A 15,466-nucleotide genomic window follows, 5' to 3' on the forward strand; every position below is an offset into this window, starting at 1 on the left:
GAGCAGACAAGCTCTGCTGTAGAGCCCTGTCTGCCAGCAGGACCCCGGGAGAGGCTCTGGGGTCTGTGCGGGGGGTGTCCCGGGGCAGTTTCCTTTTCCTGCGGTCCCGGGAGCTACAGGGCTGCTCTTTTGCAGAGCTCTGTGGGAGACTTAGATCCTGGGACAGAACGGGTCGGGGCCTGACCGCACCCGCTGCTGCTGCCTTTGTTTCGGGTGCCTAAATGGGCAGAGACCATTTGGGGTGAGTTACGGTGAGTTTCCCTTGCCCTGTTCTCCAGGGTGGTCTCGTGCCCTGCCTGGCTGCCGGCATCCTCCGCAGCGTTCCCCGAGGAGAGGCGCTCCCGGTGCCGGGCTGCCGCGGAGCTGCCTGGGTGCGTGTGGTTGGGCACGGGCAAAGGGCTGCGGCGTGCGGGCCTGCGGCCCCGGGGTTTGCCGGGGCTCCACACCGCGAGCACGGGGCTGGCGTGCGCTGGGCACGGCTCGCTGCCCTGGGACGGCGCAGGGAGCGGCTCGGGCAGCACAACCGCCCCGGGAAGCGCAGGGTGCCGGGCTGGGGGGCTGCGGCGGTGCTGGGGGGCCGTGCCGGCAGGTAAGGCACGGGCCCCAGGGGCGCGGCGGTACTCGCCACCGAGCAGGAGTGCCCGTGGGGTGGGGGAGCTGGCCCCGGCTCCCTGGCAGGGGCTCGGTCACCTCGCAGCGCGGTGGGCAGCTCCCCGGCCCGGGGAGTTTCTCGGCTGTAAACGCTGCGCAGGGCGGCAGCAGCGCATCTTCCCGCATCCCCCACGCGACACCGCACGCCCGGGGAGGCGATCGGCCGCGGGCGGAAGGAGCGAGCTCGTCATCGCGCGAGAGCAGAGCGGAGCTGTGAACGCAGCGGCGGGGCCCGGGGCCGGCAGGACGGGCAGCGGGCGCTGCTGGCCACCCCCAGGGCCGCCGGCTGCCGGGGGCCGGTCACCCGCGGCCGAGGAAGGAAACTCCGCTCCCAGCTGCCCGTTCCCTCCGCGCTTCCCGTCCGGCCTAGGCCAAGGGCACTCGCTGCGCTGCGGGCACCGTCCGGCAGCTCTGAGCAAAGGGAAAATGCACCCGCTGGGTCAGGCCGGCCGTGGGTATTTTTAAACTGAGTGGTTCCCTTTCTGGAGCGGAGCTGGCCACGAGCGTGGTGTTTTTCTGAACCTGTCTCCAGGTGCGTAGCTGAGGTGCAGCTTTCTGGGAGGCTCACGGCGGGCTCGCTGCGCTGCTCGCAGGGGTGCAGCCCCTCTCCTTCCCACCATGGCTCTGTCCTGCGCATTAAGGCTCCTGCGCCGGCACCTTCGCCCTTTGAGTGCTCTCCAGAGCAGCCTGCCCGGTCGGGACCGCAGCCTGGTGACGGAGAAGAAGACAGCAGCAAAGTGGAAGGAGAAGAAAAAGGCCAGGGAGGGCTGCAGCCTGCCAGGTTCCTCCTGGGAGGAGAGGTATGCATCTCCCCAAATGACCAAGCGCTCTTCCAAAGCACCAAACACCTGAAGCGGTTAGAGCAGTGGGTTGGGTGTTTCACTTCCACGCAGCTCTCCACAGTGGACTAGAAGAGCCAGGGCTCAGCTGGTTTCCCTGGAGCTTGGCCTGGAGATAGAAATAATGGAGAAGAAAAATGAAAAGGTGTAAGAGGAGAGGGTCAGGAGCAGAGCAGTTGCTGTACTGGCAAGCAAAAAGTAACAGTCCATTTGATTTGCAGTTCTGTGCCTGAAAGCAGCTGGCACTGGGTGCTTTGGAAGCAGCTCCAGAAATCCCCGTGCACAGTAACAGCAGCTTGCCCAGCTGTGGGGCGAGGTGCTCCACGGGCTCAGTGAGGCAGTAGCTGATGGGTAGATATGATATGTATTTATGAGAGTTTGGGTCATCCCTTACTCCTCTTTTTTTTTTAGTCAGCTTTTATGTGTTCTGTTCTTGCTCGCCCTGCCTCAGATAAAAGTACTGGCAAGTTCTGAGATTTATCTCTGAACTGCCGCTGCATGCGTGGCCGGGTCAGTGAGAGTGGGCAGCTGTAATTTCCTACCTGCTACACACATTTCATTGTGGTGGATTTAATCTAGTACAACATTAGCAAAAAAGATGTAGTGTGGCTGGAAGTGTGAGCAGGTAGATGATGCAGGATGGATGCCTTGAGTGAGGAGAGAAGCATCTTGCTCTTAGGGGAAAACTCCAGGGAGATGGAACCTGGACTGGCCTCACAGCAGCAAGGGATGGCCAAAGCCTCTGATTCAGTGGGAGAAAGCAACAGAGCCCATCTGAAGCTACAACATGATCTCTTTCTTTTTTTTTTTCCTTCTCTGCCTGCACTTTGGGTTTCCCCCCCAGCTCTGACCCCAGTAACATTTGAATACTCATTCCCCTGGCTTTGCCAGCCTGCAGTCAGATCTCACGCAGGGCCCCTCTGGGTCCCTCGGTGGGGGAAACACTGCTCCTGGCCCTGTCCTCTAAAGGGGGGTCAGGAAGATCCATGGGTTACCCAGGACACCCAGGCATCGCTGATCATTCTTCTGCCAAAGGCTCAGCCTGTCCTCTGGAGAGCTGGTCGTTGTGAGTCCTGGGTCCCTTTTCCACCACAAGTATTCTGCACCAGGAAGGTGCCGTGAAAAAGGAGTTTGGATGTTCACAGCCATCTCTGGTGCAGTGTCCGAACCAGAACGGTCCTGCCCGTGAAGCAGCTGGCAGGGATGTTATGCCGTAAGTATCAGGAGGTGAGTAGCTCTCGGCATGACTGCAGTGTTGTGCTTTCCAGGTTAGCGAACACGGCGACTCCACTGTGGAGACTCCCCTATCAAGAGCAGCTGCAGGTAAGATGTGCTTATGTGGACTTTTCTCTGTCGTGTTGCCCCAATTGTCCCTCCTATCCCCCTTGAGCAACAGCCCCTAGCATCTTAGTCACTTAATGCTGTAAACTCTTCAGACCCCGTTTACTGCTGCTTTAATTCTGCAGTTATTGTGAAGGATGGAACTGGGAGGCTCCCTGGGGGTGATGTGTGTGATCACCAACAGCACAGAGGATGGGCACTCGCACAGTGATCCTGTCTGGTGCAGGACAGCTGGTTGACTTGGGGCTTCAGGTTGGACCAAGTGCTGCAGGGGAGCTTGGGGACCAGGGACACAGGGTTTCTCTCTCTCTCCGTTGCTCCAAGCAGCTGCAGTGATGAGAAAGGCAGAGTTCCTCTGGGGCTGTATCCCACTTTCAGTATTCCCTCCTGTTGGCTTTCCCAGAGGTGGGTGATGAAGAGCTGCCCACCGTCGTGTGGTCCTGTGGGAGTGTTTCTGGCTTAGGACTCCTCTGCAGGTGAAGTACGAAAGCCAGAGGAAGATTTTGCAGACACTGACATCTCATCTTGAGGAGCTGGGCATAGATGCACAGAAACCTGGTGGGCTCTGCTGTCCTCTCCAGCCTGTAGTCCCTTCGGTGAGTATCCTGTGGGAACGCTGTCCCCTCTGAGCCACTGAGTCTCTCGCTTGACTCCCGAAGAGTCTCATGCTGGGGATTACCTGGCTGCAGAGAATGTGTCTGTGGCAGTCCTTGCTAGCGTCTGCTTTGCATCCTGTGCCTGCCGGAGAGTGAAACAAGCCCAGGGATTAGGAACCCTTTTTTGTGCCCAAGCCTTCCCTGATAAACCTGTCACCATTCTGTCACAGAGAGCCATTTCTTCTTCCCAAGGGGAAGTACTGGGGGTCTTGCACACAAGCTCTGTGTCTGCATTTCGCATGTTCGTGTATATCTTCCCATGTTGCCAACATAACAGCCAGGCTGGGTTTTGGCTTTCCTCCATTACTTTTAATCCAAGGCTTCACTTTTACTTCTTTTCTCCCTCAGCCCGTCATTAATGGCTACCGAAACAAATCTACTTTCTCTGTGAATCGAGGACCAGATGGGAACCCCAAAACCGTGGGGTTGTATGTGGGAACTGGCAGAGGTCAGCACACAACAAGGACCTGGGCAGAAAACTGCTGGCAGGGGCTGGGTTGGGGCAATGCTGTGCTCTGACATCCTCCACCCAAGTTAGAAGCCTGAATACTGGGGGATGCCAACAGAAACACCACCAAGTCTGGGGCAGCAATTTTAAAACCTCAGTTCATTAGCTTCTTATGAAACACCAGCTTCTAATTTGCTAAATACAGCAGAAAGGATGACAGCTGTGGTAGCAGCCCCTCCAGGATTTAGCTTTGTTATTCTTAATTATGCTGTTCCCGTGTTTTCGGCGTGCTCCAGGAGCCTGTGCTGAGCAGGGAGAGCGTGGCGGGGTATGCACATCCATAGGCAGCAGAGCAACGCTGGAGCATTCGGGATGTGTGAGGCAGTTTGGTTTTGTGCAACGCAGATGTGAGCTGTGTGCTCCTTGCAAGCTGCTCAATGGTGAGCTCATTCACACCATCGATACTAGGTTTTGCTTCTCAACATGCACAGCAAGAGGCGCTGGAGTGGTGGCTGTGTACTTTTCTCCTTGAAAAAATTAATTCCATGGATGTATTTTACCTCTGACAGCAGAAGTTTAGCATTTCAACTGAAGTGGGAAGTTGTCTTCCAGGCAACGTAAACTGCTGTGCTGCTGTAAGCCCACACCGTTATTCTCCAGTTAGAAAACCAGCTTGCTCTGCTCTGGCTCCCTTAGTTTAAGAACGGTGCAGTGGCTCCTTTGGGAGTTGCTAGAGGACATTCAAAAAGCTCCTGGAGCTCCAACCTTTTCATGGAAGTTAGTGACAGTAATCACTGGCAAAGGGAATTGTGGCAGGTCCTGCAGATTGCGGGTACCCAGAACATCACAGGGTTTAGTGGGGCTCTTAGATACCATTTTTTAATTTTTTCTTTTATTTTTTTTTTTTGTGTACAATGGGAGAATTCAGGGGAAAGACCTCTCCACAGTTTATGGTGTCAGATGCTACAGTGGTTTACATGCCCTGAAACAAAACAATTAAATCCCGTCTGTCTCTCTCCAGCAAGAAATATTGTCTGTGTGAAAGCCAACCACATGGAGAACATACCCCCAAAACACAAACAAGTAGCCCAGGTAAAAAAGTCATCTCTGTCCCTTCACTGTGGAATAGAAGGACTGCCATAACTCTTGTTTGGGAGAACATTGTAATTCTAGTTATGCTGGTTTTTCAAGTCCGTTTTCATGTTCTGAAAAGTTTTGGGCCTGACTCTGGTTGATAGATAAATATTTTTTTAAAACTTGCATGTTAATATTGCAGCCTCTAAACTGTCCCAAAGAATTAAGTTAATCAAGTGACAACTCATGCCAATCTATTAAAATACATAAGAATCACAAATTTAAACTATTAAAATGTCTTGTCTTCCAAGAACTTGGAAAGGGCTTTCACTCCGTGTACTGAAATCAAACAAAAACCAGATTATACTGGTGGAAGGGCCACCCGTTTGGGGTGCCCAGAATTATGCTAAGACCAGGGCAGTTGTCTTCACTGTCCTACAAATGCCATTTCCCCTCTGCTCAGTGCTATGAGGAATTCATCCGTCGCTCCCTCCTGGACCCCTGCATCCTCTTCCATGAAGGTGGACACTGGCGAGAGCTTGTGGTACGCACCACCAGCCATGGCCACACCATGGCTATCATCACCTTCCACCCCCAGGAGCTGGGCCAGGTGAGCATTTGGAGGACAGGGCCCTGGCAAGAGGCACATCAGGTCTCTGGCTGACCTGAGCTTGCTGGGTGTAGTGCTGGGGAGAGGTGTCTCATCAGATTACCCAAGCAGCCAGGTTTTCTCTTCTCGCTCTTGACAGGAGGCACTGGCCACTCAGAAAGCATTGCTTAAGGAGTTCTTCACATGTGGACCTGGAAAAGTCTGTGCCTTGACTTCACTTTATTTCCAAGAGAGGTATGTCTTGACACAGGGAAAGAGTGGAAACAAAGCCACCTCCTTTTTCTCCCCCCTATCCGATCAAATTCAAATTCTACCAGTTCAGGGAGTGCTTGAAGAGAATGACAGATGGTTGGATGCCTCCTGCAGATGTGGTTTTAAGATGGCCACATCTTTTGTTTTTCCAAACCTGAAATACTTGAATATGCTATGGCTCTACCTCATGTAGTTATGAGCCTGGGAAACTAAAGAAAAAAACCTACAGTGACTTTCTCAAGACAGTAAATCTAGCAGCAAAACTGGGGAACAGACCCTGGGACTGCTGCCTTCTGCAAAGTCATTTTGATCCTTTTCATGAGTTCTAGGCTGTGCAAGTTACGGATCTCTTACAAAGGGTCAAAATTCTTTGGTTGTTTTGGAAGGCTCACATGAAATAAAAGTTGGTGGGGGGAGAACCATCCTCCCCTGCACCTGAGCACCCTGGAAGTGGAAATGGCAATCAATCAGCTGCCTCTGTGCTGCCTTCTAACAGCTGGTTTTTGTGTGCTCTGCTAGCACCATGACACGCTGCTCCCACGAGCAGGCCCCCTTCCAGCTCCTTCATGGAGAACCACACATCTTTGAAGAAGTGCTCAGCCTGAAGTTTCGCATCTCTCCAGATGCCTTTTTCCAAGTAAACACGAGTGGAGCAGAAGTTCTGTACCAGGCGGTTGGGGAGCTGAGTCAGGCTGGTGGGGACACTGTCCTTCTTGACATCTGCTGTGGAACAGGTGAGCAATGGCTGTGTGAGCCTGGCTCCCAGGGCTGGTGCTTTGCATGCCAGAAATGGTTCCCACTACCTAAAGGCCTGATTCTTCAGCATGGATGTATGGAGCATTTTTGTATCCCTCGTTTCCAGGCACAATTGGTCTCTCTCTGGCTCACCAAGTATCCAAGGTTATTGGTATTGAGGTGGTGGAGAAGGCAGTAGAGGATGCCAGGTGGAATGCAGCATTCAATGGTGAGTTCAAACTCGCCTTGGCAGAAGGTTTCAAACTAACTGCTAAAAAATCGGAAGCAGAAGTGAGTGGAGGGATCCTAACAAGTTGCCATGCAGCAAAGAGCAGTACTTCATGTTATACCCAACGTCTGGTGAGACTGACTCTGCTCGGTTCATGTGGTTGCTTTTTGCTTCACAGGAATTTCAAACTGTGAGTTTCACAGTGGAAAGGCAGAGGCCGTGTTACCACAACTCCTGTCATCGTGGGAGGATGCCCAACCCCTTGTTGCTGTGGTGAACCCATCTCGGGCTGGGCTACGTGAGAGAATATGCTAGTTATTTTCATCTTGAAAACAGAATTTTGAACAAGTTTTGTGAGACCTGTTATACTGGCTCCAAACTCTCTGCTCGCTTAGTCTCTAGTTTCTTACCTTGTTGCTGACAGCAGCTGAAATCCCATGGAGTCTGCTGTTTTCAGTGCCTTTATCATGCTTTCTCTTCAAAGCAGACAGCTTTAATCTTTTTCCGTCTTTCATAAGCTTATAAAATTATTTAGGAGAGAAGGAACCTCTGGAGGTCTGTGGTCCAATCTCCCAACTAAAGCAAGACCAGTTTCAGAGTTGTGTAAGGTTGCACAGGGCTGTAAAGCCCAGTTGAGGTTTGAATGTGTTTCTCTCCTGAAAATGTTTTCTGTAGTATATTTAATCAGGATTTCCCCTTGCTGCAGTGCATCTGTTGCCTCTCATCATCTTCTCATGCCCCTCTGAGAAGATTCTGGCTCCATCTTCTCTGTAATCCCCCATGAGGCCCCTGAAGATAGCAAATGGGTCCCGGCTCACCTTCTCTTCCCCAGGCTGAAAAACCCCAACCCTCACACTCTCCTCCTGCATGCTGTGCCCCAGCCCTCTAACAATCTTAGTGGTCTCTGCTGGACTCACTCCAGTGTGTACCGGGAAGTCCCAAACTGGTCCTGGTGCCCAGATGCGGTCTCACAAGTGTGTGTGGAAGCTTTTACATGCCTCTGCTTAATTAAGTAACAAATTTTCTGTCATCCCTCATCCTCCTGGGAAGCAGAGGGATTTCTCCCACTGCTCTACCCTGCCAAACTGGCTGAGCTGTTAGCAGTATGGGTCGCATCCCTGCCTCCTAAGAGCCTGCATCTGAGACAGGACATGGCAAAATGTATATTCTTTTTTCCCCTATATTTTTGACAGTTCAGTGCAGTTCTGTGGTGCTTGCTGTGCAATCATTCCTTCTGGAGAGCTCACGACGGTGGTGGGTCACTGGGAAAGCACGATATCTGTTTTTGCAGATTACAGGGTTGTGCGAGCCATCCGAAACTGCAAGGCCATCCGAAGGCTGCTCTACATCTCCTGTAAGCCAGAGGGTGAAGCCATGAGGAACTTTCTTGAGTGAGCACCCTCCTCTCTTCCTTTCCACTGACCTTGGTGACAGACCTTATTATGTCCAGACAAGGCCATAAATATCTTCTGACCTTGGCTTAGGAAGCTTTTTGTTGTGACTGAATTTCACTGGGTGACTTCTGCAAGTGTGATCCAGGACTAGTCAGCACATTATCAGAAGTGGTTTATGCTTCTGTGTTACTTTGGGTCTACCTGCAAGCTGCACTCGCTGGTTTAAGGTAGTGGGTATTCTTTGGGTTTTATATTCCAGCAGAATGCGTTAGTGCAGTAAGGAATAGAAAATAATGCAAACATGCTATAATGACATTGTGCATCCTTCCCCAACAAAAGAGCACATCTGGCTGTGGGATAGAGAGTCCACTGGGTTCACTGCAGGAAGGCTGACCCCTAGCCAATGAAGTGAAGCCAGGGGGATTAGTCACCTGCTTAGGGTTAATCATATAACTAAGTCTTTATCTGGGGCAGGCCCATTTGCAGGTGATAAATCTGCAGGTGACAAATGAAGGTAGGGCAAAACTGAGGATTATTTCCTAAGGGCATTAAGTGTCTTTCAGCTGGGATGGCTTGTGAGAAAGGGAGCTGTAAACCTGCCAGACACTTCAGCTTGTCCATGAGTTTTTCAGAGCTGGTTTGGGATTCAGTATTGATGGTTCCAGACCTCAGCCAGTGTCAGCAGCAGACTCTGAGGGATGTTAGCCAAACCAATACCTCCTTAGTGCCTCCTCTGTGCTATTGTGCTACTGATAGTGGTAGGAAGGCTTCTGCTGCTGGTCTAAAGGATGCTCTCTATGCTTTCCACAGGCTGTGCTGCCCGCCTGACCCAGGGAAGAAGCTGGCAGGAGAGCCATTTGCCCCCATGTTGGCTATACCTTTTGACATGTTTCCTCATACTGTTCATTGTGAGCTGGTGCTGCTGTTCACCCGCTGACAAGGAGGCAGGTATACCATCTCTGAGAGCTTGGGAAGCAACTTGCTACTGTACTGAAGACTGGAGTCGATGGAGTTAGGATTTTAACTTATTTTCTTGAAAGTTGTATAAAAATAAATAATTTTGGTTTTGCTCTTACTTTGGGTTTCCTAACTACATTGTTCTGTAAGGAAACACTCAGATTTCTGGGGTTAAGGGTTCTCTGTAGTTTTTCATCACCCTTCACTCCCCTGCAAACCTCTTCTTGGGCTGCTGGTTAAAGCAGCCTGGAGAATACCCTCTCCCTGGTGTTGTGGGTTTTCACCATCAACATGTGAATAAAATCCACTGTATTTTCTAATACTGCCAAGCCATTAGTTCTCGGCTTCCTTCAAGGATATTTCAGGTGTTTTTCAAGCTGATAGTGAACTTACTATGAAGAAACCGTAGGAACTAGAAATCCTCATGCTTCACTGGGAAAATGCTGACTTTTGGGGCCAGGGAAATATTTCCTATACAAACTTCCAAACCCAATATTGAATTACTGTCAGTCATGTGGATAAGTTGGAGGCTATGGGAAAGATTTTTCTAGAAAACAAGATTAAGAGAGAACAGATTTCAGTGTCTGTCCTTCCACACCTGCCTCCTCCTTCTCCACTAATACTTGCTGATACCTAAATATGAAGTGCCCTGTGAAAATGTCAGCAGCAACAAGTTATTTCCTCATCAGGTTGCTCTGCAATAGCTAGTTCAAAAATTTTGTGTGTTTTGTATCTGTCCTGCCATGCTCACTGACTGGCAAGCTGTGAACTTCAATGTTATATAAAGTTCTCTCCAGCTCTTCAAAGGATGGAGCTGCTACAACCTGGAGGTGGGTCTGAGTGAGCAGAATTCCATTGTGTTTTGTAAACTCCATTGTGTTTTGAGGGCTCCTTTTATTTTTATTTTTTAATTTTTACTTTTATGTTGTATTGAAGTTACCTTTTGGTTTATCCTGGTCATCTAGGCCAGACCAGTAGCAGAACACATTTCTACAGTCAGGCTGTTAAATTTGACGCTTTCCTCCAAAAGATTTCTTTATCTGATTTGGGTGAATCAAGGCTGACAAACTCCCAGGGAAACAGGGAGAGCTGCCTGTAGTTTTCAGACTTCCAAAGGAACCCTGAGCTTAAATAATAACAACCACCAGTTCTCAAGCCATGGGGGCTTAAAATACATGGATTTAGGACTTGAGACTTACTACACCAGAAAGGGAGGTTATGGGGAGATTCCTGACAGACATAGCAAGTGTCACTCTTGTACTATCCCACGAGTGTAGGATTTTTGCACACTGTTACAGCCTCTTGTTTTCAGTTTATAGCAAGGGATGCAGTTTTCCAGCAGTTCTGTTTTGTATAATTATACCTTGGCTTCTCACTGCGAGATCGGAATGGATTTCTGCTTAGCCTGGCTATGCGTTTGTCAAAAGGAAATTTGTTGCAAATTAGAGGGGGAGAGATAATGACTTAAATCAGAAAGTAATAGAGGATCAGGAAACCTTTCCACTAGTCTCTGGAGAACTGAACATACATGACAGGTTTTATCTGCAATGGGGGAGGGTGGCACAGTGGCCTCACTGTGCCTTGTGGGCATCAGGTTCCAGCAGAGCCATGAGGGCAAGACATCTTTTTTTTCTTTTCTGGGGCAAGTATATTAAGCAATATGTTGTTTGCTGTGTATTAAGTGTCTGAGCATCTGAAACTGAAAGCTGCCTATGTACAAGAGACCTCTGACCGCTTTTCCTCCATAGCAGGTCACTCCCTCTGCTAACATGTCCTCATTTTCCCACTAGCAAGTGACTGTGCTACCTGTTCAGCTGCCATCCTGCATCCCTAGAACTGGCTCAGTGTCAGCTTTCTGTGGGTAATCGTCCTGGTTTCTTAGGGATTTGGTTTCAGTTTGTGGCCCACCATGGTGATCAGGGCCCTTAGCAGCTAAATCCAGGGCAGCTGACCCAGGCTGGCTCACAGGTGTGTTCTATAGCATTGACAATCAAGTTCACTATAAAAGGGAGGGCTTGGTAGAGAGAGGTGGGGTTGGTTTTGCTGTCCTATCTTCTGGTCTGACTTTTTTCTCATTGCCAATGATTAGTATTCCTGGAACAACCTGCTGCAACTCTGTAGCTAAGTATACTTTTTAAATCTGTTTAATTTTAACCCACAAGTCCCCTCTTTTTCCCAATTTCCTTCCTCGGTTGGGGAAGGGACATTGGGTGAGAGAAAAACTGTTATTGTTTAGCCCCGGGTGCGGACTAAACGAAGACAGTAATTTACGGAGCGTGCAAGGAGACAGAGGATGACGTGACGGCAGGAGCGGTGGGGAGGCTCCTGGCCCCGCAGGCGCTGGAGCTGCCTGGCTCTGCGGGGCACTAGGACCCGGCGGCTGCGGGGCGGAGGAGGCCGAACCCCCCCGCTGCCGCTGCAGCTCCATTCCTCATCCCCTCCATGGTGGCTGGTCCCCTCCCGCCCGGGCTGATAGCCAGAGCGAGCAGGCCTCGCTAGGACCGGTTCCCAGCACCGGTTCCCGGCGGCTCCATGGCATCTCCCAGGACTGTCACTATCATCGCCCTCTCGGTGGCCCTGGGGCTCTTCTTCGTCTTTATGGGGACCATCAAACTGACCCCTCGGCTCAGCAGAGATGCCTACAACGAGATGGTGAGTAGGGCAGCTGCAGCACGGAGGGAGACGCGTCAGGGCTCTCTCCCCTCAACCTTGCGGCAGGAGCAGTGTTTGCAGGGGGATACACGGAGGGTGACGGCTCTGGAGCCCTGAGCGATGGGAGGGAGAGGGAGGAAGATTATCCCTCTCCTTGTCTGATGGACTATGCTGTGCCGAGGACATCCTGGCAGCCCTCGCCTGGGCTGCGTCTGAGCCTATGCATGGAGAAACCTCTTGTGCATAAGGATGGGGAGGGAAGGCGAGGAGCCGGGGTAGCACAGCACACCGGTGCCTGCAAGAAGATGGGGACACAAGGGTCTCTGAAAAGCAAGGTGCTAGGCATGTACCAGGCAGGTACAGCTTGATCCCTGGGAGAATATCTGCCCCCTGGACTGGGGGTAGGAAAAGCAGTCTGCTTTGGCAGCCACATAATCATCCTCAAAATTCTGTGCTTTAAAGCAAGGATAATGATACTGACTGTCCCTACCTCACCAGACTTGTGCAGGGATTAATTCATGGCCGTGAAATGCTTTGAGATTCTTAGCTGGCAGAAGGAGGTGTTATTAATAGTCACCTTATTATTCTCTTTAGCCTAGGAAATGAGCCTCTCCTCCCCTTGCCTGATGGGAAGGGGGTGAGGAGAGGAAGGAGAAGTAAGTCCCTGTGTGCATTTCTCAGCTGGTGAGCTAGTTTGTGCTCCTCTGCTCAGGGCCAACCCTGCTGCAGAGCTTTGCCAGCTGCGAGCTGCAGGCACGCCAGGGACCGGCTGCCACGTTTTGCTTCCTTGTCTACGTTTGTTTAGTCTCCTGCTGCCCTCCCCCCTGGCCACCCCCCCCCCCCCCCCCCGTTGTATTTATTGTAGTGGCTGAAAAGCATTGGTATAATTTTGCTGTCCCTAAAAAAATCGTGCTGGAAGTTTCCAGCACATTCTGTTCTCTCCCTGTGCTCCACCTGCCCAGCTGCTTTTCCTTAGCTCTCAAATAACATCTGAATCGCAGTGCCTCGCCTGCAGCCTGGCACAGGGATCTCACAGAGAAGAATCACCGAGAAGTAACTCAGGAGCAAGAGACTGAGATGAAATGCCCAGAAAACAAAGCTCTTAAGCTTCTGCTACATAAGGGACAGAAAAAAGCACTGAGACTAAAGGATTGCAAAATCCTTGCTCTGCAAAATCTTTTGCTTCTCTGTCCCTTTCTGCTTTACCAAGAGTCAGGCCTACAGGTAGGAATGATCTCTGTTTTTACAGAGAGAAAAATGGATATTACACAGCACCATCATTCTTAATAGCCCATATTCCAACGTGTTCATGGCTCATTAGGCATTTGTGCTTTTGCAGTGCTTGCGTACCAGGGTGGTCTGTCATGTAATGGAGACCTAGTAAAAACCTGATCTTGCCAATCACTAAGTATGGCTTTGTGCCCCGAGCAAATACAGAACCTCTCTTATCTACACCACCGAACTTGCAGGTTTTCATTCAGCAGAAAACAGACGTGCTAGTTTGTCTATTAAAATACTTAAAATACCAGAGTACTCTAGGACATTTCTTCATAAAGCTGTATTTTTCACAACTGTTTAAAAATACTCCGAGGAGAGGTTTTTATTCACTGAAGGTTTAAAATGCATCCTTACAGTGCATATGCTTAGAGTAAATGTGTCATGAGATCTTCAGTTATTTAGTAGCAAAAATGACAATACTGTGTATTTTTTAACCCCATATGAAGTGTCAGCTCCTCTTAGAAGGAAGCAGCAAAATTTACAGAGAAGTGGGGAAGTTCTTTGTGCCTGTAGTGCAGGTTTCGAAAATCACGTAAATCTACAATCTGTTCAGCGCCTGTGAGCGCTGAACCTGAGATTTGGCTTCCATTTACCTCTCCCTGATTAGAAAGCAGAGAGCACAACAGCAAGAATATCTGCAGGGATAGTATACTCAAGTGTAAGTGGAAATAATTTCAGTGTCTCCAATAACTAGGAGCTTTATTAAAATATATAAAAAAATTAAATGATTGAAAAATAAAAAAAAAAACCACACAAAACAAAAACCATAAGCCTGCAAGCACCTAATGTTCAAATGCAAGAACTTGAACATGTGTAAGAACAGAGGTTGTTTCTTCCCTGAAACAATGAGGCAGCTGTGTAAGGAGGCCAAGTCTTGCAACTTATACTGCTTCTAAATCCTGCATAAACCAGGGAGCAAAGGATGTCAAATGTCAGCTTGTTTTCATTTGAGGAAAGAAAGGATCACAAGGTATGTAAGCACAGGATAGGGTTGGTGAATCTCAGCTTTGATGTATAGTCATAAGATTGCACTGCCCATAAACACTGGGATATTGTAAGTTGCTTTGAGGTGGAAAGAGACTTCTGTTGTTACTTGCTGTGCCTTGTCTTTCCAGGGACTAAGTGTGTTATTTAATTATAAAGGACAAGCTACTCTTAGAGAGAGGTCCTTTTTATTAACAACATGATTCTGCATTGCTAATTCTAGCAATTGTAACTTCAGATTTCAGGAGAAAGGTACATCTGGCCTGGTCCTAGCTCCAAAAATGGATGCTAGGTTGCAGAACTGTTTCCTAGTGAGGAGACAACAGCTTATAAAGGGGAAATTGCAGGCTGATGGTGTTAATATCCCTCCGACAGAAGCTTTAGTGGTACAGGTTAGATACTGTGCCAGAGGGGTCTGTGATGACTGAAGTGATCTTTAGGGCATATTGCACATCAGTCTATTTCAATGGAAGTCACCTTTGCCTTTACTTTCTCATGTTGTGGTATTCTATGCTATTACTGCTTGATTTCAGAAACGAGCATACAAAAGCTACGTGCGGGCCCTCCCCATGCTAAAGAAGATGGGAGTCAGCTCCATCCTTCTCCGCAAGAGCATTGGTGCCCTAGAAGTAGCGTGTGGCATTGTCATGACACTGGTGCCTGGTCGCCCCAAAGATGTGGCCAACTTTCTTCTCCTCCTCCTCGTCCTGGCCGTGCTCTTTTTCCACCAGCTAGTGGGGGATCCACTCAAGCGTTATGCCCATGCCCTAGTCTTTGGGATCCTGCTTACCTGTCGTCTGCTGATTGCCCGCCAGCCTGAGGAGCAGCCACCAGAAAAGAGGATCCTGTCAGTGAATGGGGATGAGCAGCCACTCATCCATGAAGCAGCTCCTGAGAAAGGCAAAATGAAGGTATCCTAGTTGAGTGCGTGTGAGAAATACGGACCCTCGAGGCAGCTCTCTCCAAAATCACCCAGAAAATTTGTTTTTTATTTACCTATTTATATTCTTTGTCTGTCTAAATAAAGTTGCACTTGTGGTCTGAGAGACACATGGTATGTCTATACTGTAGTCTTGCTTTTGCTGCTGCCCTATAATGTGGAAAAAATACAAGCTAGCTTTCACCAGAACAGCTTGGAGGCAGGTAGCAGCCTGGCTGGAGTAGTGCTGGCCGCAGCAGGAGCTGCAAAACCAGCCTGAGAGCATGGGCAAAGACCTGGGCAGCTAGTCATGCTAACTTGGCACTGCTGCAGGGAGTCGGTTAGTCCCTGAGCATCAGCCCCGAGCCCCATGGCAGCTGAAACCTAGCCTGGATGCACTTCTGCTATGTGGCAGTCTCCGCAACAGCGGCTGGGTAGAACATATCC

General features: G+C 49.8%; 2 protein-coding genes across 2 annotated transcripts; both read left to right on the forward strand.

Moving 5' to 3' along the window:
- Positions 1-845: 845 nt before the first annotated feature.
- TRMT2B (tRNA methyltransferase 2 homolog B) lies at positions 846-9,304 on the forward strand. Its single transcript, XM_068411846.1, has 13 exons — positions 846-1,102; positions 1,184-1,451; positions 2,759-2,813; positions 3,308-3,427; positions 3,836-3,935; positions 4,957-5,027; positions 5,473-5,619; positions 5,759-5,853; positions 6,391-6,605; positions 6,734-6,835; positions 7,014-7,133; positions 8,127-8,226; positions 9,040-9,304. Exons 2-13 carry the CDS (start codon positions 1,270-1,272, stop codon positions 9,164-9,166), a joined length of 1,434 nt encoding a protein of 477 aa, XP_068267947.1. The 5' UTR covers positions 846-1,102; positions 1,184-1,269; the 3' UTR covers positions 9,167-9,304.
- A 2,239-nt stretch (positions 9,305-11,543) lies between these two features.
- TMEM35A (transmembrane protein 35A) lies at positions 11,544-15,146 on the forward strand. Its single transcript, XM_068412027.1, has 2 exons — positions 11,544-11,838; positions 14,634-15,146. Exons 1-2 carry the CDS (start codon positions 11,719-11,721, stop codon positions 15,018-15,020), a joined length of 507 nt encoding a protein of 168 aa, XP_068268128.1. The 5' UTR covers positions 11,544-11,718; the 3' UTR covers positions 15,021-15,146.
- The last annotated feature ends 320 nt before the right edge of the window (positions 15,147-15,466 follow it).

Source organism: Nyctibius grandis, chromosome 13 (assembly GCF_013368605.1).
Source record: "Nyctibius grandis isolate bNycGra1 chromosome 13, bNycGra1.pri, whole genome shotgun sequence".
NCBI lineage: Eukaryota > Metazoa > Chordata > Aves > Nyctibiiformes > Nyctibiidae > Nyctibius > Nyctibius grandis.

What these genes read in the sequence shown, in the direction of transcription:
- TRMT2B (XM_068411846.1), top strand. Translation starts at nt 1,270, where the DNA reads ATGGCTCTGTCCTGCGCATTAAGGCTCCTGCGCCGGCACCTTCGCCCT. An exon ending in GTATGTGGGAACTGGCAGAG is followed by an intron (nt 3,936 to 4,956) that starts GTCAGCACACAA and finishes GTCTCTCTCCAG; the next exon opens with CAAGAAATATTGTCTGTGTG. An exon ending in TGACATCTGCTGTGGAACAG is followed by an intron (nt 6,606 to 6,733) that starts GTGAGCAATGGC and finishes CCTCGTTTCCAG; the next exon opens with GCACAATTGGTCTCTCTCTG.
- TMEM35A (XM_068412027.1), top strand. Translation starts at nt 11,719, where the DNA reads ATGGCATCTCCCAGGACTGTCACTATCATCGCCCTCTCGGTGGCCCTG. An exon ending in GAGATGCCTACAACGAGATG is followed by an intron (nt 11,839 to 14,633) that starts GTGAGTAGGGCA and finishes GCTTGATTTCAG; the next exon opens with AAACGAGCATACAAAAGCTA.